The following is a 21,210-nucleotide window of genomic DNA, read 5'->3' as shown; positions in this document are numbered from 1 at the left end:
TACGTCTTTCCCTTGTGGGTAACCTCTCAGGGCCCAGCATTCAAGGTGGCCTCAAGCACAGGGCTGCCTGCTCAGATGTCCCACAGGAGATTCCTCCCAGCGCAATCCAATGGGCATGCCACAGTGGGCTCCTAAAGCACTGAAAAAGCTCTGCAGGCCTGGGGACAATGTGAAGCCTCACAACCCCCAAAGGCCACACAGCTCCAGTCTCCATCCACAGAATCCAGTTGTCCCCACGAGCAAGAGGAGAACCAGCCTCAGCCACTGTCACCATCTCAACCCAGGGACAAAGGAAGGGGAAGCGGACCTTGTCTCACTATACTGGCATTGCCTCTTTAAAAGAGATACTGCCTCAGCTGTCAAAAGACTTTAATCAGAACGATACATACAGGTTGATTTTGAAATGTGGATACAGACATCTTGGGAAAATGAGATGTCCCGAGTCCTCGAGAGCTATGTAGGCACTGGCTTCTGCACCAGCGCCAGCTCAGATTTGCCTCTATTTTGTGGGCATCTGGAACACTTGAGTTGGAGGAATATGCAGTTCCGAGTTTATCTGAAAAAAGAAGTGGTGGAGGTTAATATCCTTGCTCCAGATTCTCTTCTTCATGGGCTATGGAGAGTCAAGTGCATATATACTGACTCTCCTCCCAGAACCTTGACAGCTCTGCAAACATTTCCTCTCCAAAGGCAATGATGTCTTAGGGAGCAGGAGGCTGCCTTCCTTCTGAGTCAAGCCAGGACTTCCTGTTTGGTTTCAGCTCCAGCTAGCAACCTCTGGTAGAGTTCCTCATCTCCCCCATCCATTCCAGTAAGCTCCTTCAGCTCTTATTCATTGCATCCCAGTCCAACCCACCCTCCCTTCACCCCCATCCTCTGTACCTAGAAAGCAGGGCCCATTCAATCCCCAAAATATCTGAATCTTGTCACAGGCCATGGGGCTATCATGGTGCAAAGGATCAACCTTTCTGCCTTCTTGGTGTGGTCTAGGATCTGAGACCACCAAGTGAGAGCTACAAATCCCCTATGTGTAGACACAAGGTAGGTCTCAGTCACCTCCCATGTGTCTAGTCATGATGCTCCTGGCCAGGGGGCCCATTATCATGTGAAGGATTGTCACATCAGCCACAGAGAGCACACAGCTGTAATAGAAGGATTTTTCCTTTCTCCTCTGGCCAGATACAAATAAGGTCAGAGCACATCTGCCCAGCATGGCTTCCTGTCTCATCTGAGAGCAACCTCCCAATCATGTTGCAGGCTAAGGAAGCTGGGTTGGCAGAGTGGAAGGAGCTCAGGGCTCTGGACACCTCACCAAGTCTCCGAGTTCTGCATCTTCTCCTTTTTGTACAATGGGGAGAAGAGTTTCTGTCTATCTCTCTCGCAGAATGGTGTTAGGACTGAAGAAAAAGTACATGGAGACATCTAAACTGGGAAGTTACTTCTGGCTTTGACATTGCTGTTTTTGTTGTTGTTGTTGTCTTTGTTTTTAAGTGATCTCAATAGGGTGGTACTAAAACCATAAGGATCAAAGGCACAACATAGCTGGCCTGAAGGGGACTTGAAGTAAAATTCACTACCTAGCCAGTAATTATCTCCACCAAAGGTGACTTGACCTTGCACATCTTCAAACTCCCCCTAACCCCTGGGAAGAGGTTCTGCATCCTGTGTCAACCACAACACCCCCACCTCCCACCACTGGGGCCGTGGAGGCAGACTCTGACCCTCGGAACCCCGCCCTCCACCCACTTGGAAAGGAGATGCTACAGCCTCAGCCTCAGGCCCCGCCCCCACAGGGCCCCGCCCTCCACCCACTTGGAAAGGAGATGCCACCCTGCAGCCTCAGGTCCCGCCCTCTCAGGGCCCCGCCCTCCACCCACTTGGAAAGGGGATGCTACAGCCTCAGCCTCAGGCCCCGCCCCCTCAGGGCCCCGCCCTCCACCCACTAGGAAAGGAGATGCTACAGCACAGCCTCAGCCTCAGGCCCCGCCCCCTCAGGGCCCCACCCTCCACCCACTTGGAAAGGGGATGCTACAGCCTCAGCCTCAGGCCCCGCCCCCTCGGGGCCCCGCCCTCCACCCACTTGGAAAGGAGATGCCACCCTGCAGCCTCAGGTCCCGCCCTCTCAGGGCCCCGCCCTCCACCCACTTGGAAAGGGGATGCTACAGCCTCAGCCTCAGGCCCCGCCCTCTCAGGGCCCCGCCCTCCACCCACTTGGAAAGGAGATGCTACAGCCTCAGCCTCAGGCCCCGCCCCCTCAGGGCCCCACCCTCCACCCACTTGGAAAGGAGATGCTACAGCCTCAGCCTCAGGCCCCGCCCCCTCAGGGCCCCACCCTCCACCCACTTGGAAAGGGGATGCTACAGCCTCAGCCTCAGGCCCCGCCCCCTCAGGCCCCGCCTCTCCGCTCCCCACCTTGGAGTTCAGATACTGCTGTAGCATTGCCTGAAGGTCGGCGTTCTGCTTCTCCAGATTATTGTTTTCCCTCAGCAGTCTGGTCCTCTCGGTCAGCACGAGGCTTTAGGCAGGAAAACAGGTTAGAGGTCACTGACTCCTCCGGCCCTATGCCTTATAGGAGGCCAAGACTTCTGTATCTGCCATTGCTGGGGCCGGAAGCCTCTGGAAGCCCCGCCCTCCACTAGGCTAGCAGGAACCTGGCAGGCAGGGCTAGAGGGTCAGCTACCAACACCCGCGTGTTGCCCCACAAAGCAACTTTTCTATTCGGGGGGTCAGACTGGGATCATCCTCACCCCCCCACCCCCCCACCCCCGCCTGGGCCACGATGTCACACTTACTGGTATTTCTCCAAAGCTTCGTAGAGTGCATCCCAGAGGTTCTGCTTGACCGGAGGGATGACTGTGGTCAGAGCCTCCCAATACTGCGAGTCTTTTGAGTCATCTCGGGCTCCTTTCCGCTTTCTCGATGTTGTAGCCAAGTCCCTGAAGATCAAGAGCACTGGCGCGGTGATTCCCCAGGCCCCTCAAACAGTTACCACGCTCCCACCTGCCATGTTCCCATTCAGCTATCCAAGATGTTGGCAAATTCTCAGAAAGCACATCTGCTTAATCACCCTTGTTCTGTGCTTTGAACTTCCATCACTTCTGTGAATGACTAGTTGTCCTGCCACTGATTTCTGTCCATCCCTTCCATGATGCCTTTAAACCAGGAACACCAAGCCGAGTGCCGGTGGCTCACGCCAGAAGCCTAGCTACTCAGGAGACTGAGATCTGAAGATCGCGGTTCAAAGCCAGCCTGGGCAGGAAAGTCCGTTAGACTCTTACCTCCAATAAACCACTAGAAAACCGGAAGTGGTAGAGCGCTAGCCTTGAGCTGAAGAGCCTAGGGACAGCGCCCAGGCCCAGAGTTTAAGCCCAGAAAGGAAGGGAAGGGCTGGGGAAGGGAGAGGAGAGGAAGGGAGGGGAAGGGAGGGGAGGGGAGGGGAGGGGAGGGGGGGGAGGGAAGAAGAAAGAAGACACCATCCCCTCCCAGCTGAGCTAGCTTCCTGATTGCTCTCCCTGTGACCAGCATCAAAGGATCTAGATGATTAAATCAGGCTTTTTTTTTTTTCAGATCAATATTATTTTATATGAACAGATGTTACTCCAGGGCTTTAAAGTCTTTACTGGCTCCAACCAGGACAAAGTATTTAGGCAAGACTCTCCAAATCTGACCTGGCTCCATAGATCCACAATATCTACTTTCCAGACCCGTGATACTCTAGCCATACCTACTGATCATGATTCTGGAATACAAGATTTTCCCCAAGCTGTTGAATCCTGAAATTCCCTTTTCCCTACACTTTGCCCACATAGTACAAAGCATGTTGAACATTTCTGGTGTCATTTCCTCCCAAACCCTCTCTGCCTTGCAAAATGGAGATGGCTGCTTCCTGCTGTGAGCAAAATTATACCTTCTATAGGTTTTGAATGTTGCTCCAATCATAAGGTGCTATTTTGACATGGTGCCTATAGATGGCAGGCCTTGGTGTTTATTGGCTGAATGAATGAATGCTGAAAGGAAACAGCACAAATCATTCCTGTATCTCATTTTTTTTCTTTCATGACTATGTCTGAACATTCTCCAAATGTGTGCCCAGCAGCTTCTTCTTCATTCTCTCTCTCTCCTTGCTTCCCAGCCCTGTCTCCACCTGCCTTCCCCCCTCCTCCAACCAAAGTCTCAAATAAGCCTTCTAGTATGCTGGCTCACCTGGGTTTATTCAGCCCCATGACAAAAGCCTCCAGAATCTTGAGAACATCATTGGGGTGAATTAGCTCAGATGAAATGGAGGTCTGCCTTTCTTTGTCCTGGTCCTCTCCTTCTGCTGCTGCGGATGCCTCCCATGCTGAGGGGCCCTGCCCTGAAGGCTCCTGCCCTAAAGACTCCTGTCCTGAAGACTCCTGCCCTGAAGGCTTCTGCTCTGAGGACTCTAGCTCTGGGAGCTCATGCTTCAATTTGGGCAGGAATTTTTTCTTGCTCCATGCAGATGTCAGGCTCAATCTCGCCAGGCTCGATCTCTCCAGCGCTAACTTCAAGCTCGATCTCTCCGTTGTCATCGGGCTCGATCTCTCAATTGTTGTCATCAGGCTCGATCTCTCCAGTGCTGACATCAAGCTCTGTCTCTCCAATGCTGACAGAAAGCTTGATTGATCCATTTTTGCCTGATCTCCAAGGCTTCCCTAGAGAAAGGTGCAAGAGTAACGATTGGTGGGGGATATACAAGCAGGATTGCAAAGAGATGAATAGGAATAACGCTAACAGAAGACTCTCAGAGGAAGACATTCCACAAGCAAAGAGAGGAGAAAGATGGGAAAGGATGGGTTGTTAGGAAAGGCACATGGGGCTTAGAGACAAGGAGAGTGTTTGATTTCTAAATCTGCGTTCATAGGTGTTCAGTGTATCAATATTTGTAGAGCATATAAATATCGAATTTTGCTTTAATTTTTAAATTTAAATTTAAAATTTAAATTTTAAATTCACTCAGTTTATGTTCCACAATCAAACGTGTTATCAAGCTTCTTCTCCTTACACAAAAATAGTATAAGGTAAGATCTTGCTATGTAGCCTGAGCTGGACTCAAACTCATGATCCCTTTGCCTCAGCCTCCAAAGTGTTGGGATTAAAGGAGTGCACACTTAGCTAAGTAGCAGCAGGTCTACATAAACTATACTTACTATTCATGTTTTTAACTAAATATTTTCACCTATGTCATTCCGTACTTTGCTTTTCCTTTCATAGACCAAAAAAAACTTTACAGGCTTTTTTCCATATAAATATATAAAGTATATAAAGAACTTTGTTGTTCTTTGTGTTTTTTTTTCATATTGCATAATATCCCATTGTGGAGAAGTAGCACTTTTTTTTTTTTTTTTTTGCCAGTCCTGGGGCTTGAACTCAGGGCCTGGGCACTATCCTTGAGCTTCTTTTTGCTCAAAGCTAGTGCTCCGCTCCACCACTTGAGCCACACCACCACCTCCAGCTTTATCTGTGTATGTAGTACTGAGGAATCAATCCCAGGGCTTCATGTATGCTAGGCAAGCACTCTACCACTAAGCCACATTCCGAGCCCAGCACCATTTATTATTAAATAGATTCGTCAATCACAGATACTTAGGCTGCTTCTAGTCTCCTGCTATTTCAAAAATTGTTTCAACTGTACTGAGCAGGATCTACAGAAAAAAATAAGAGTTGCAGAGTAAAGTGCAAACAGTTTTGCAATGAATAATGTCAAATTGTCCTCACTGGAGGTGACAGTGACTTACACTCCTATCAACAAGTTATGAATGTATCCATTTGCAACACATTAGTCACCACTATATATCACCAAATGTTAGCTTTTTGCCAACTTGTCTGGCATAAAAAAAATAGAATCAGACAGTTTACATGTGTCTTTTTACAAGAAACCCTACTTATTTTTTATATGTTTAAAAGTTAACTGTAGTGTCCCTTCTAGGTGATAATCCCTTGGATTTTCAGTCTTTTCTCTTGTTGGTTTATAAGAAAACTAGCCAGCTGGGTGCTAGTGGTTTACTCCTGTAATTCTATCTACTCAACCTGTAATCCTAACTACTTAGGAGGCTGAGATCTGAGGACTGCAGTTCAAAGCCTTCCCAGGTAGAAAAGTCCCCGGAGACTCTTATCTCCAATTAACCACTCAAAAACCAGAAGTGGTACTGTGGCTCAAAGTGGTAGAGCACTAGCGTTGAGCAAAATAGCTCAGCAACAACGCCTAGGCCCTGAGTTCAAGCCTCATGATGGACAAAAAAAGAAAGAAAGAAAAAGAAAACTAGCTTTAGTGCTACTCACTAGACACTATGTTGAAAATGTATTATACAACTTAGGGATGGGGATGGTAAGGAAAAACTGGGAGAGAGCAAGGGAAGGGGTGACATTGTCCAAAAAGAAATGTACTCATTACCTATTTACATAACTGTAACTCCTCTGTTCATCACCTTCATAAAAACAATTTTAATTTTTTTTTAAAGAAAAAGAAAACCAGTCTTGAACTGTGTTGTTCTCCAGTTGTCATTCGCATTTTAACTCAGCTTGTAGTGATTTCTGCCCTACAGAATTTACTCTAATATAAAATATATCATTTTTTTTACCCATTGCTTTTCCATTTTGTCAGCTTAGTCCATTCCTTCTATCAGGATACTCACCCTAGAGCTATTTAACACATAATACTAAAATCATTTTAATTCAATTTTTAATTAATTTTTTGCAATTTTAAAATAAAATGACTTTTCCAGAATATTTCTTTGATGCTCACATTGAAATTAGTTAAAATAAAGATGGACAGAAAGGGTAGAAGCATGGCTCAAGTGAAAAAGTATCACCTAAACAAGTAAACCAGGCAAGAATGGGAACTTGAGTTCAAAACTCAGGACAAAGAAAGAGAAAGAGAGAGAAGGAGAGAGGGAGGGAGGGAGGGAGGGAAGGTAGGAAGGAAGAAAAAAAAAAAGAAACAACTGCAGCCTAGTATGAATGATCCCTGCTTTCAAAGTGTTAAGGATCAAAATCTACAGATCACGGTGGGCCAGATCTCACGGTGGCTGAGGCCTTACTTTGAGCAAGGCCTGAGGATTAGAAAAGATCCCTTAGGCCTCAGTAGAACAAAAGCATCATACCCCAGCCATTCTTCCTTTTGCAAACAGAAAAACTAGTACTAGTTATGCATACCTCCTACCCACAAGTTTCCCCCTAAGAGTATTACTCAAAGGCAGCAATGCCCTCTGGGGTTTGGGGAGAAGTAGAAATGGTCCTTCCAGCTGTAGCCCAGCTCACCTGGCTGGGTGATAACTGATGAGCCCGGTACTTAAGGAAGAAGTTCACCAGTTTATACAAGTCATCCTCACTTTCGATTCCAAGGGCCTGCGGGGAGAAAAACCAGAAAGGATACTCAAACATGGCAACCAAGAGTTCACAGAGCCACAGACTTAGGGATGCTGCTGGAGTCTTAGCTCCTCTGAGCAGGAGGCTCAGCTTGTTCTCCTCAGCATCCCTGGCTGGAGCCTATAACCCAGTGCCCAAGGGGCACTGGTCCAGCACCAGGAAACTACAGTGAAATGGCAGGGGTGGGGAGGGGGGGCGGTGAACAGAACAGAGAAACAAAGCTGAGTCAGGAGCGGCTCCATACAGATCCAGCAGGCAAAGGAGTACTAAGGAGAACTGAATCCATAGCTGAATTTGAGGTGCAGGGGATAACAATGAGGAGAAGAGGTAGTAGAAGAAGGGTCAGGGGTGGGAGGCATCAGAAGCTGAGGCCAGTCTGGTATGTGGAGGGCCAGTTAAAAGGAGGCTGTGACAGTGAACTTGGGACAGCTCTGGACACTGTGGTCTGGTCTGAGGGCTGAGGCAATGTCAGGAAGACTGAGGGGCAGGCTTTTCCCCCACCCCAGGTCCTCTCCACCCAGGAAACTCACAGAGAAGATGGCATCCAGCCTCAGCAGATAGCATTCACTTCTCTCCAGGGGAAGCAGCAGGCTCAGCAGCTTGCTCTCTATGAGGAAGCCCTGAGGAGAAGGAAGATGGAGGCCCCAGTTAGGGACAGGTCTCAGGAGCCTTTAAGTGTGACTCTCCAGGGACGAGCCACAGAGCAGAACCCCCAGGGATGGGACTGTGGGCAGGGGGGTCCTAGGGGAAGGGCATCTTAAGGAGTCTAAGAGCCAGTCCCTGGGAACAGAGCCATTCTTCATCGTGGATTTAGATGGCCCTCTACCTCAAGCAAACATTTGAGTCTACATAGCAGTGGAAACCAGACCCAGGGGAGTGCCCTTCCCCCAGATTCCCCAGTGGCTACAGAACCCAGCAGTCAGTAGGCCCTGAGGAGAGGAGAGGGCTACATGGGAAGGAGTATGCGTGATGTGGATAGGGGACAGAGGACAAGATGAGTACGTGCTCTAGGCTGGACAAGCTGAGGAGGGCCTCACCGAGGGGTGGTCATAGCAGAACTGCCCCCCACAGCCCCATGGCACCACAGAAAGCGGCCTTGTCTGTTTCAAGAGAACTGGGGGTATCAGGTCTGCTCTTTACCCACCTCAGGATCTGGACACAAATCAACAACTCAGCTTCCAGCTGAGCCAGCTCCTTGAAGTCCTAACACACACCTAATGCCCAAAGCTGAACTGGGGAGAATCACTACAAGCTGACTCCTTCCAGAGAAAGGTCTCATTGCTGTCACCATGACACTTGGCCAAGGGCTCATGGATGTGAGCATGGGGCTCAGAATGCCCTTTGTTTGAGGTGAGCAGGACCTAGCAGCTCACCTGGTGACTGACCCACTCTAGGAAGAGCCACTGATAACCAGGCCTCTCTGTGCACTTCCTCCCAGGTCCAGAGCTAAGGCTGCTCCACTACTCAGGCCCCCTCTCTGGGCACGGCCAGAAAACTTCAGCTCCTCACTGCAGTCCACCCAGTGCCCGGCAGCGGCCTCGGACATCACCCTGCTGCTGGCCTCACCGACTCATCACACAGAAGCGTCAGGATCTTTCTGGTAGTTTGTGGCGAAATTTGCTTGGGCAGATCCATGTAAGTTTCCATTCCTGGGACTGCTTCTTCATTCCCTTCCTCTTCTAAAGATGAGAGAGAGAGAGAGAGAGAGAGAGAGAGAGAGAGAGAGAGAGAGAGAGAGAGAGAGAGAGAGAGAGAATCATTTCTAGACTGTTAACTTTGAGAGGCAGAGTGAGCTTCTCTTCCTATGTACTTCCGAAGCCTCCCTGAGGAGGCTGGGTGCTGAAGCAAGTCTCTCTGGGATGTGGGGACTGAAAGTTTGAGGACTGGAATCAGAATCTGTCTGGACAACTTGGACAACTTGTCCATTCCCAACCAGTCCAAAAGACACACTTTCCCAAAATTTGTCTAGCTGGAGGCCTCATACTCCAATCCAGCCAGGAGCTAAGTGTGCATGCCATGAATGCACCTGGCTTTGGACCCTGTGGAGGTTAGAAGGAGCCAGGGCAGAGTAGCTGCCTCCTAAAGGGGCATTGTCAGCAAGAACTGAGTTCATCATAGCAAAACCCAAGAATTTTCTTAAATAAAATAAAAAATTATAGCCAGGTACTGCTGGTTCGCACCTGTAATCCTAGCTCCTCAGGCGGCTGAGACTGAGGATTGTAGTTTGAAGCCAACCCAGACAGACATATCTGAAAGACTCTTATCATCAATTAACAAGCAAAAAGCTAGAAGTAAAGATGTGGCTCAAATGGTAGAGTAGAAAAGCCAAGTGAGAGTGTGAGGCCCTGAGTTCAAGCTCAGTACAAATGCAAATAAATTAATTAAATAAAATTATTCAACTGATGATCAGCAGAAGTCCACTTAAATAACTTATGGTTTAACCACACAATATAATGTCATACAAAAACAAATGACATATATTTAATATAAGAGAAATATCTCTAAGAATATTGTTAGCAAAATAAGTAAAAATGTTTGTATTTTCTGTTACCTAAAAATTGATATATGTTTACATATGTACAACTGTTGATAGTTTAGTTATATAGTATATTATAGCATGTTATTATATCTATATAATTGTAAAGCACCAGAATGATAAATCATAATTTTTTACTTCTTTGGGTGTACATGGGTTGGAACTCAGAGCCTCACACTTGCTAGGCAGATGCTTCACTGCTTGAACCATGCCTCCACTCTACTATAACTTTCTGTAGGGGAGGAATAAGTCACAAGTCTTTGAATATATCTGGTTTTGTATACTTGACTTTGGAAATGTGTAAATATTTTACATAGTTATAAAGGAAAATCAAATTGTAATGATCTAATCATTGAAACAAGAAGCCCACATGTGTATGAAGTTGGTGACACTAACTACACAGAAACTGAAATACAGCAGTCTGCCTCTACATTCTGAGTGGGAGCTAATAGAAGAACAAAAAAAAAAAAAAAGAAAAAGAAAAATCCAGGCACTGGTGGCTCCCAACTGTAATCCTAATTAGTCCAGATCTGAGGATCAAAGTTGAAAGTCCATGGACTCTTATCTCCAATTAACTACCAAAAATCTGGAAGTGGATCTGTGGCTCAAGTGGTAGAGGGCCAGCCTTGAGTGAAAAAGCTCAGAGACATAACCCAGGCCCGAAGTTCAAGCCCCAACAACGCAAAATTAATGAATTAATGAATTAGTGACTTTATCTGGGTAGAGGGGAGGGAGTGGATGCTTCCTCTGAGGTTGTTCTGTGGTTCTGTGGAGAAGCAGATGAAAAGTTATTTTGGAATCACTGGTACCAGATTTCTCATGTTGAGAAAAAACAGCTACATTTTGATAAGGTGAAGGAAAAATCTTGGTATCTTGTTCATTAGCAAACATTAGAAAAAAAAATCCCCCGTGTGATAATTCTGTGACTCTGCTCCAGGCACCTGTTTGCATCAGCACCTCCTCTACTATCTGCGTGGCTGACTTCTGCTGCTGCTGGGAAAGCGGCCCCACGTTCTTCAGGAACCAGTAATCAGGTGTCGTCCATGGGAGCCCCAGATGCTGGGTACTGATAACCATGTCGACGTTAAAGGCTTTGGCCACTATGGTCTTCACCTCCTCTTCATTCATCAGCCAAACTTCTCGAAACTTCTCTTCATCAATAAGAGCAAAGTGCCTGTGAACGAGAACCACCAAGCATGGCCAGCTGACTTCTTGTCCTGGCAGCAGGATAAGAATGTGAGGCAGAGCCATGGGAAATGCTGCACAGCTGATCCCACCTAGCATAAAATGGAATCATCCCAACAAGGGACAAGAAACAACAGGTGACACCCCTCAGTAGATGAATGGATCAAGAAAATGTGGTATATATACGCAATGGAATTCTATGCCTCCATCAGAAAGAATGACATTGCCCCATTTGTTAGGAAATGGAAAGACTTGGAAAAAATTGTATTAAGTGAAGTAAGCCAGGCCCAAAGAAACAGAGGTCCCATGGTTTCCCTTATTTGCAATAACTAGTATATGTATGAGTCAAGCAGAAAAGGTCAGATAAGTTGATGTTAGGGAAATGAACCCTAAGATATGTATTCAAATGTTTTTTTCTTTCATGCGATTGTTTCTAACACATTTATAAGATTATTTCTTTGTTGGTTTGTATGTCCCTCCCCCACGGTATAACCCCTGCTTTCACTGTATTTGATGTTGGTATAATTTGTGGAGGGGAAGGGAAAAAACAAATCATTTAAATAGGGATACAGGAGGACCCATTGCAACCATGAGATATACAAGTCGTTATGGCAAAAACGAACTTTACAACCTTGGTGTGGGGGGAGGAGGGTTGGGTGGGGGGGTGGGGGAAGGATGGGATGGGAAGGGGAAACAAAGGAGGAGGCTACAATGCTTGATAAGAAATGTACTCATTATCTTGCCCATGTAATTGTAACCACTCTGTACAGTATTTTCACAATAAAAAAAATCAAATATATAAAAAAAGAAACAACAGGTGACAGAGGAACATAGTGCAAAGGAGTCTTCTGTGCCTTGAGCTAGCACCCCAAATCTGGTTATCTCAGATTGAATGAAACCAATGTTACCATGCTACTACGAAATTTCCTTCTCCCCCACCCCTGTCCTCTCTACCCTAAAATTACCTCATGGCTTTCTGTAGGTCTTTGAACTGTATCACCAGTCGTTGGTAATCAGAGGTCAGATTCTGATTCTCCTCATGAAACATCTTTATCTGCTTGGCATATTTTGACCTCAGGTTGTTAAGTATATCATGCAGCCTAGGTAAAGGGGAAATAAGCGAAGCCACAGATGAATGGAAGAAGTAAAGAACATCGCTCTTATCCACCTGACTTAGCTCTACTACAAACTCTGAGTTAGGTCGTAGAAGGGCAGCAAACCCTCCCACATATTCCAGATCCTGTGATGAAGGAAAGGAAAACAATAGCAACTGGACTATCCAGAACAGCACAGGCCCACCAAGAGGCTATCATCTGCTCAAGCATTCAAATGAGAGCCAAGTATGGTAACACATGCCTGTAACTCTAGTTACTTGGGAGGTGAAAGTAGGAGGGTCATGGTCTAAGCCTGGCCAAGGCAAAAGTGAGAGACCCTATCTGAAGAAAAATAGGACTGGCATATAAGGTTCAAAGGGTAGAGTGCTTGCTTAGTAAGCATGTATTGAGTGGCCCTGAGTTCAACCTCCAGTACCAAAAACAAAAACAAAAAAACAAAAACGTGGGATTTAATGTCCCTCACACACCATCTGTCAAGGTGTTCAAATCTGGGTCCATTCACATGCTTAAATCATCTATCGTGATTGTTTCATTGTCATTATTTAGATGCTACTTTCAATTCTGAAAAAAGTCAATTATTATAACTATATATCAGAAGCCTATGATATATGAAGCTTCCATCCTCAAACAGCTGATGCTCCTAATAGGTCCTGTATCTCATTCATTCATTCATTCACTCACTCATACACATACTCATTTATCTAACACAAAGGACTCGTTTAAGCCAAGGAAATGTTCAAATACAAAGATGAAGAGAAGTTTATGTTTGAAAACAAGATAGCAGTCTAGTCAAAGACTACTATGAATGACAGTGAAGAGTAATAAGCGCCATGGAGAGTTCACCTGGAAGGAAAGCCACCGGCTCCCAGCTTACACCTGGGTTCATGAGACTGGGTATTGACCCCTTGCAAGCCTGGATAAATTAGATGTGCCATCTACCATCTTAACTAGATATTCCAGAAAAACCCAGCAAGAAAAAAGTAGAACCATCTAAGGAAACAATTTAAGGGAAAAAAAATTTAAGGAAATAAATTAAGAAAGCAGAGACAATTTAGAGTCATTAAAACTAAAAGAGGTCTGGGGATCAGTGATTCACACCTGCAGTCCTAGCTTCTCAGGAAGCTGAGATCTGATGATCAAGATTCAAAGCCAGCCAGGGCAGGAAACTCCATAAGACTTAAAAAAAATTTTTTTTATTGTCAAGGTGGTTTTCCTCCCACTGTCCCTCACCCCCATCCATAAGACTTATCTCCAATTAACTACCAAAAAGCCTGAAGTGGGATTGTGACTCAAGTGGCAGAGCATTAGCCTTGAGCACAAAAAGCTCAGGGACAGTGCCCAAAGCTGAGTTCAAGCCCTAGGATCAACCCCTCCCCTCTCCCTCGTACTCTCTCTCTCCCTTCTCCTCCTTTCCCTTTCCTCTCTCTCTCTTTCCCTCCTTTTCACCCCCCCCAAAAGAGGAGGTCCAGTATCCAACACTAACAGGATGAGGCCTGGGGAGAAGCCATATGTTTGGCCAGAAGAGCTTCACTGATTTCCTACTGTGGAGTGCTCCTGTTGACTCTGCGGTAGTGAGTTACAGCGGTTTGAAAGTGGGCATCTGAAATGCACACTCCAGTGGGACAGTATGAAGAGAGGTAGCCTTTCAGGGGTGACGAAGCCATAAAGACTCCTTCCTTGTACATGGGGGTCAGGCACCGATAAAAGAGGTGTTCCACAGCTGCCAGCTGCTCTTCTGCCCTTTTGGCCATCAGGGAACACAGTGTGCCAGGGGTTTGATCTTGGACTTCCAGCCTGAGAACTTTCTTTACAAATGACCATGCATCTTGTTCTAATAGCACAGAAGGTCCAAGACAAACGTCCAATTATGAGATACTTATGGAGGTGGGGGTGATCAGAAAGGCAGGTGGTAGTGAGAGCTGCTCCTGGAGAGAAGCAGCAGGGCAGCTGAAGGTTCTGGAAGCCATGGGAGCATCCAGGTAAGACAGGGCAGTGAGATGGTGCCCTTCCTCTCTCCTCTCTGGCCTGTGCTCCAGGCCTCACATGGCTTCACTTTCGTTCCCACCTACACCTATCTCGCAGTCTCTCTTTGGCCAAATGATAGCGGCAAAATTCTAGTTCCTTCCTCCTGTGTTTGCTTCTGCAGTTTCACCACCGAGTTGCCCATCTGGTTCTCTTCATTTCTTTTGCCAACCTGTGTTCTACCCATTTCACTGTTGGGCATTTGTGAGGAGTTTCCCCATGTAACTCCTCCTCACTGTTCTGATTTGTGTCGCTGAGACATCCTTGGTCTTATAGCAAATAAACAGTGGGATTCCCTTCCCCCCTACTTAATCTCATTTCTCAGATCAGCCAAACCATGTTTTCATTATCATTTTGTTTTGTGAGGAGCTATCAACAGGTCCACTGGCCCGGCACAAGTGGCACACACCTGTAATCCTAGCTACTCAGATCTCAGCTACTGGGAAAATCAACTGGTGTTTATATAGCCAACATTTGTCAAAAATATAAAACCAGTCTACCAATGGGAGAATGATTAAATAATACCAGGTGATTTGGGACGGAAGAGAAAACTCTCAACTTCTACCCTGATCCATATATAACTTTGGAGAAATTCTTCCTCGCTCCACCTTCCTTCTCCTTCCCCATCTGGTGTCTGTCTGTCTGTCCATCTGTATGTCTTTGTTTGTGTTTCTGTCTGTCTGTCTGTGTGCTGGCACTGGGTTTGAGCTCAGGGCCTCATGTTCTTGCTTAGCTTTTTTTTTGGGGGGGGGGTCCTGAACTCTGGGCCTGGGCACTGTCCCTCAGCTCTTCAGCTCAAGGCTAGCACTCTATCACTTGAGCCACAGCGCCACTTCCGGCTTTTTTCTTTTTGCTTATGTGGTGCTGAGGAATCGAACCTAGGGCCTCATACATGCAAGGCAAGCGCTCTACCACTGAGCCACCTTCCCAGCCCCTTGATTAGCTTTTTTGCTCAAGTCTAGTGTTGAACTCCTTGAGCCCAACTCCACTTCTGACTTTCTGATGTCTAAATTGGAGACAGGAATCTCTGCCACTAGGGCCTGGTTCCATAAAACCTTGTAAGAGGAGCTGCTATATTTTCAATGAGTTTCTGCTCCTCAAGAATGAACGATACTTACATATCCCTGTTCTCCGTACAGAAGAATCTAGAAGATGTACTGCAGTGACTTACCGATTGATTTTCCTCTTCTGCTGAGATTTAATCACTGTGCTCTCTTCATCTCTCTTCTTCAGTACCTGGAAGTTGTACTCTAACTTCTCTTGATTTAGCTGATAAGTTGCTTTCATCTGCTGAAGCTGTTGCTCAAGAATCTAAGAATAAAAATTAAGTTAAACAACAACAGGAACTGGAGATGTAGCTCAAGTAGTAGAGTACCAACCTGAAGTGAAAAAGCCAACCAAGCCAGAGCAAAAGGCCCTGAGGTGAAGCCCGAGTAGGGACGCGCGCGCACACATGCACGCACGCACGCGCGCGCACACACACACACACAGTGGTAACCTTTAAGGCCTATAATCCTAGCTACCCAGAGGGCTGAGATCTGAAGATCGTAGTTCGAAGCCAGCCCAGACAAAAAAACTCCTTGAGACTTTTATCTCAAATTAACCAATAAAAGGCCTGAAGATGAGCTATGACTCAAGAGGTAAAGTGTCAACTTTGAGCGAAAAATCCAAGTGAAAGCCCAAGGCTCTAAGTTCAAGCCCTCATACCAGCACACTCAAAAAAGGCCTTGGTATAATTTTTTCGACTTGAGGGGGAGGTCCACAATAGTTTGTTCTAGTCATGCCAGAGAAACTTAGGTCCTTTTTAATTTTTTTTGGAGGGGGATTGAGTGCTAGGGATTAAATCCACAGTATTTTACATGCTAGATAAGCTCTTCACCACTGAATTATGTCCCCAGACCCAACTAACTGCCTCTACTTGGCTTCTTAGAAATCATGCAATGAGGGCTAGAAGGTGACTCAGTGGTAGAGTGCTTGCCTTGTATGCATAAGGCCCTGGGTTCGATTCCTCAGTACCACATAAGCAGAAAAAGCCGGAAGTGACTCTGTGGCTCAAGTGGTAGAGCACTATCCTTGTACTGAAGAGCTCAGGGACAGTACCCTGGCCCAGAGTTCAGGCCCCATGACAGACAAAAACAAACAAACAGAAATCCTGTCAGGGGAGGCAAATTAAAGAACAATCAGATAAAATACAAATCAATCAACTGCAATCTGCATACTCAAGGCCTGAGAGAGCTCACTGGGAGAGCTTGCAAGCATGTGGAACCCTGATGCTTTGCACCAGCCCCTGTAGAGACAGACGCAGCTCCTCTAAAGACCCCGTCAAACACTGCCACCAAGCTAAAATCTTCCCATTTGGTCTTCTAGAATGTTAAGCAACCTTTGTTTGTTTGTCTACTTAAAAGTAAAACAGACATCCTTTTCAATTTCCATCAGCAAGCTTCATTCATTCAGTAAACATTTGGATGTCAAATACACACGCGACATTTTTCTAATTGCTGCTAGAAAACACTAGCAAAAGAGTCATGGTCCCGCCCCATCTGGCACAGACAGCCAAGAAAGCACCAATGAGAAGCGAGGAGGCAGATGTTGGCCAGGGTGTCATGGGACCATTCTGATGAGCACTGCCCTTGGCCTTGAGGGACTAAGGAAGGCATCCTTGAGCAGATGCATTCGCATATCTGCCTATGACCTGGAGAATGAGTAGGCTCTGGAGAAAAGAGGGGGGGCAGGGTGTTGGGGGAAATGCCAGCAGTGAGGAATGTAGGCAAGGATGGCACCAAAGGAGGGCACCAGGCAGCAGAGTCTTATCAAGCTCAGAATTTACAATACTGGCCAGAAGTCAGGAGTGTCCCTAAAGATGCTAAGCAGGAGCTGAGCACTCATAGCTCACACCTGTAACCCTAACTACTTGGGAAGTCACACTTTGAGGTTAGCCCAGGCGGAAAAGTTTGAAATCTCCCTTCTCAACCTACAGCTACGTAAAGTGGCATATGTCTGTCAACTTAAACTAAATGGGAGGCAGACAAGTCATCCGTCTCCATGGAAGAAAGCTGATTGCTATGGCCCTTGCCTGTGATCCCAGCAAGAATGGGAAGCCTAATATAGGTGGACCAAGGTCCAGGTGCACTTCTGGGTCTGAAGCAAGACCCTATCTCAGTACATCCAGGCACTGATGACTCATGCCTATAATCCTAGCTTACTCAGGAGGCTAAGATCCAAGGATTGTAATTTGAAGCCATCCCAGGCAGAAAAGTTCATGAGACTCTTACCTCCAATTAACTGGGGGAAAAAAGCATAACGGAGTCATACCTGTCTAGTTAGAAACCCAAGTTAGTACCCTGAGTTCAAACCCAGGAAGGAAGGAAGGAAGGAAGGAAGGAAGGAAGGAAGGAAGGAAGGAAGGAAGGAAGGAAGGAAGGAAGGAAGGAAGGAAGGAAGGAAGGAAGGGAGGGAGGGAGGAAGGGAGGGAGGGAGGGAGGGAGGGAGGAAGGGAGGGAAGAGAGAGAGGGAGGGAGGGATGGAAGGAGGGAGGGAGGAAGGAAGGAAGGAAGGAAGGGAGGAAGGAAGGAAGGAAGGAAAGAAGGAAGGAAGGAAGGAAGGAAGGAAGGAAGGAAGGAAGGATGGAAAGAAAGAAAGAAGGAAGGAAGGAAGGCAGGGAGGGAGGGAGGGCGGGAGGGAAGAAAAAAATGATCTGTTCAGGTCCTGTACAAAGGTTGCTCTTGGGCTGGGAAGGTGGCTCAGTGGTAGAGTGCTTGCCTTGCATGCATTAGGCCCTGGGTTCGATTCCTCAGCACCATATAAGCAAAAAAGAAAAAAAGCTGGAAGTCCACTATGGCTCAAGAGTGGTAGAGTGCTAGCCTTGAGCTGAAGAGCTGAGGGACAGCACCCAGGCCCAGAATTCAGGCCCCATGACCAGACCAAAAAAAAAAAAAAAGGGTTGCTCTTGTCAGTTTGTAGAAAAAAGATTAGAGAGGCCAAGCATTGTACCACACACCTATAATCATAACACTTTGGAGATGGAAGCAGGATTGTAAATTTTAGATCAGCTTAAACAATTCAGGGAGTTCCAGGACAGTCTAGGTCAAACAGGAAGATTCTGCCTTCCTATGTAAGTGTGTGTGTGTGTGTGTGTGTGTGTGTGTGTGTGTGTGTGTGAGAGAGAGAGTGAAGATTTGAGGCAAGACTGGAGGCAGAGCAAATACAGACTAGCTGGCATGCCCCTACCTTCCCGTAGCAGGAAAGCAGGGATACAAGAAGTAATTAAACACAAACAGAGCTTCCTATGCAACCACCTGTGCAGCATTCCCACACCCTATCTAGGCTACAGACTCCACAGAGTCAGCAGAAAAAGTGATTCCAGGCTGCTATCCAACTCCCCTTGGGTCATCTTCAAGGAGGTGACACATTATCAGGTCAGGAGGTAGGGCATTCCCACGGTCCCTGCAAAACGCAGCAATCCCTGCTCCCCACAGTCCCTGCAAAATCCAGTAATCACTGCTCTCCACGGTCTCCATGGTCCTCACATTGTGACTGAGGAAGTCAGCCAAGCACAGTGTCTCAACTAGTACTGAGACCTTGCTGGAGGGTTTGCTTCTCCAGAAGGGGTGGCCTCCTTTGCAAGTGTGAGGGCCTGAGTTCAAACTCCATCACAGCCAAAAATGGAAAAGAAAACCATCCTAACTACAGAGATTTTAAAATCGACTCCTAAATCAGTTTTGAATATCCTCAGAACAGAAGCTTGTAATCTCTGTCATTTAACAGGGAGGAAAAGAAGAGTCCGTGCCAGGTGCTGGTGGCTCACAGCTGTAATCCTAGCTAATCAGGAAGTTGAGATCTGAAAATCACTGTTTGAAACCAGCTCAGGCAAGAAAGTTTGTGAGAATCTTATATCCAATAAACAACTGTACCACAGAAGCCAGAAGTAGAGCTGTACTCTAGAGGTAGAGCACTAGCCGTGAGCAAAAAAGCTTAGGGACAGCTCTCAGGCCCTGAGTTTCAAGCTCCTGAAGCAGTGTGCACGCACACATATACCCACCCACCCACCACACACCAGCCTTTATGTGATCATAACTAATCACACCTCTCAGGATCTGTGTTTGTTGTTTATTTATTATTTCCAGCTATATGTATCTGTTGTAAGAGTTCTTTTTTGCAGATGGCAAAAGCAAAATTTTCACATTTTGAAAAATTTGGAAGTATAGCAAAGAAAAAAGAAAAGGCTAGAAGGGACAGGAAGGACAGCCGTAGCCCCCACCCAAGGACAATGCCGGCCATGTGGACATGCTTCCCACCAGGGTTCTTTAGACCACAGAAATAAACTCTGCCTAAAATGAAACTCTGCTTAAAATCCTAATTTTCTCCTTCAACATTACAACATCAGCACTTTCCATACCAGTAAAGGTTTATTGATGCAATAATAATTTTATATATCACAGAGCCACCAGGATTTCCACCCTGTTTCTATGGAAACCAGCCATGTGGCTCCAAACATGGCCATCCCTATCATACCCACTGGGTGGGAATCAGGACATAGGGTGGACACCACCCTGAAGTGGTTGAGCACCCAAAGTCCAGAAGAAAAGCTCCTGTCACCTTGGGTAGTGACAACCTGAGAAAGTAACAAAAATTTGAGGTAGGTCCCCAGGGCCACGCTGGCATCTTCCCTGGCATCCAAAGGGATGTTCTGAATCCAGATGCCCTCCTGCTGCTAAGCTTTGCAGTGAGTCCCCACCATCACAAAAGCTTTCCTAACCCTGTTTGGCCATTGGACTGCTTTTATATTTATAGCATAAGAGCATAGAGCTTCGAATGCCAGCTCTGTCACATAAACTCTCCTGTGAATTTTTTGTTCCATAGTCAGAGGCATTATCCATTGTACCACTGGCCAACCTGCTGTATTATTATTATTATTATTATTATTATTGACATTTCTTGACTTGTACTCAGGGCCTCATGCTCAAGCTCAGCTTTCTTGCTCCTAGATAGTGCCCCACCACCTAGGCCAAGCCTCCAGCCGAGATTTGTTGCTGGTTAAATAGAGATGGAATCTCATGGACTTTTCTGCCTGAGCTGGCTTTGAACAGCAATCCTCCAGGTCTCGGCCTCTTAAGTAGCTAGGATTATAGGCGTGAGCCACCAGATCCCAGCTTCTAAATGAATTTTTTTTTGGGGGGGGGGGGTAGGTTCGGTCATGGGGCTTGAACTCTGGGCCTGGGCGCTGTCCCTGAGCTCTTCAGGTCAAGGTGAGTGCTCTACCACTTGAGCCACAGTGTCACTTCCAGTTTTCTGGTGGTTTAAAAGGAGATAAGAGTCTCACAGACTTTCCTGCCCAGGCCACCTTTGAACTGTGATCTTCAGATTTTAGCCTCCTGAGTAGCTAGGATTACAGGTGTGAGCCACTGTATCCAGCTCAGTTCTAGATTTTTAAACATTGCTTGGCTCACATCTACATGGGAGATAGTGATCAGGACTGTAGTTTGAGACCAGCCTGGGCAAAAAGTTAGAGAGATCCCATCTCAACCAACATGCTGGGGTGGTATTGTTTATCTTTTATCTCAGCTACATAAGAGGTTGTAGTTAAGAGGATTAGGGTCCAAGGTCAGCCTGCGCTTCCCTAATCATGCCTGAGGCCCTGACTTCAATCCTTAGCAAAACAAAAACACAAAATTAAAAATCATTTAAAAATCAAAAAAGGGGCTAGGGATATGATATGGCTTAGTGGTAGAGTGCTTGCCTCGCATGCATGAGGCCCTGGGTTTAATTCCTCAGTACCACATACACAGAAAAAGCCAGAAGTGGCTTTGTGGTTCAAGTGGTAGAGTGCTAGCCTTAAGCAAATGAAGCTCAGGGATAGTGTCCAGGCCCTGAGTTCAAGCCTAAGGACTGGCAAAAAAAAATAAAAAATAAAAAAAGCAGGGCTTGGAAGTGGCTCAGTGGTAGAGTGCTTGCCTTGCATGCGTGAGG

The 21,210-nt window shown here is 46.5% G+C and overlaps 1 protein-coding gene across 1 annotated transcript in view; it reads right to left on the bottom strand.

The window, feature by feature from the left end:
- Nucleotides 1-352: 352 nt before the first annotated feature.
- Drc1 (dynein regulatory complex subunit 1) overlaps nt 353-21,210 on the bottom strand; it is a 37,381-nt gene continuing 16,523 nt past the window's right edge. Inside the window, exons 8-17 of the mRNA XM_070025174.1 lie at nt 15,416-15,555; nt 12,073-12,207; nt 10,864-11,096; nt 8,953-9,065; nt 7,917-8,006; nt 7,279-7,365; nt 4,204-4,673; nt 2,793-2,936; nt 2,413-2,515; nt 353-556 (exon numbers count right to left, since the gene is read on the bottom strand). Coding sequence (XP_069881275.1) covers nt 500-556; nt 2,413-2,515; nt 2,793-2,936; nt 4,204-4,673; nt 7,279-7,365; nt 7,917-8,006; nt 8,953-9,065; nt 10,864-11,096; nt 12,073-12,207; nt 15,416-15,555 — 1,572 coding nt within the window. The 3' untranslated portion in view covers nt 353-499. The remainder of the gene's footprint in view (nt 557-2,412; nt 2,516-2,792; nt 2,937-4,203; nt 4,674-7,278; nt 7,366-7,916; nt 8,007-8,952; nt 9,066-10,863; nt 11,097-12,072; nt 12,208-15,415; nt 15,556-21,210) is intronic.

Source organism: Dipodomys merriami, unplaced genomic scaffold (genome assembly GCF_024711535.1).
Source record: "Dipodomys merriami isolate MVZ:Mamm:240054 unplaced genomic scaffold, mDipMer1.0.p SCAF_17, whole genome shotgun sequence".
NCBI classification, from domain to species: Eukaryota; Metazoa; Chordata; class Mammalia; order Rodentia; family Heteromyidae; genus Dipodomys; species Dipodomys merriami.
Note: the sequence above shows the minus strand (reverse complement) of the source record. Positions and strands in the feature narration are given on the sequence as shown.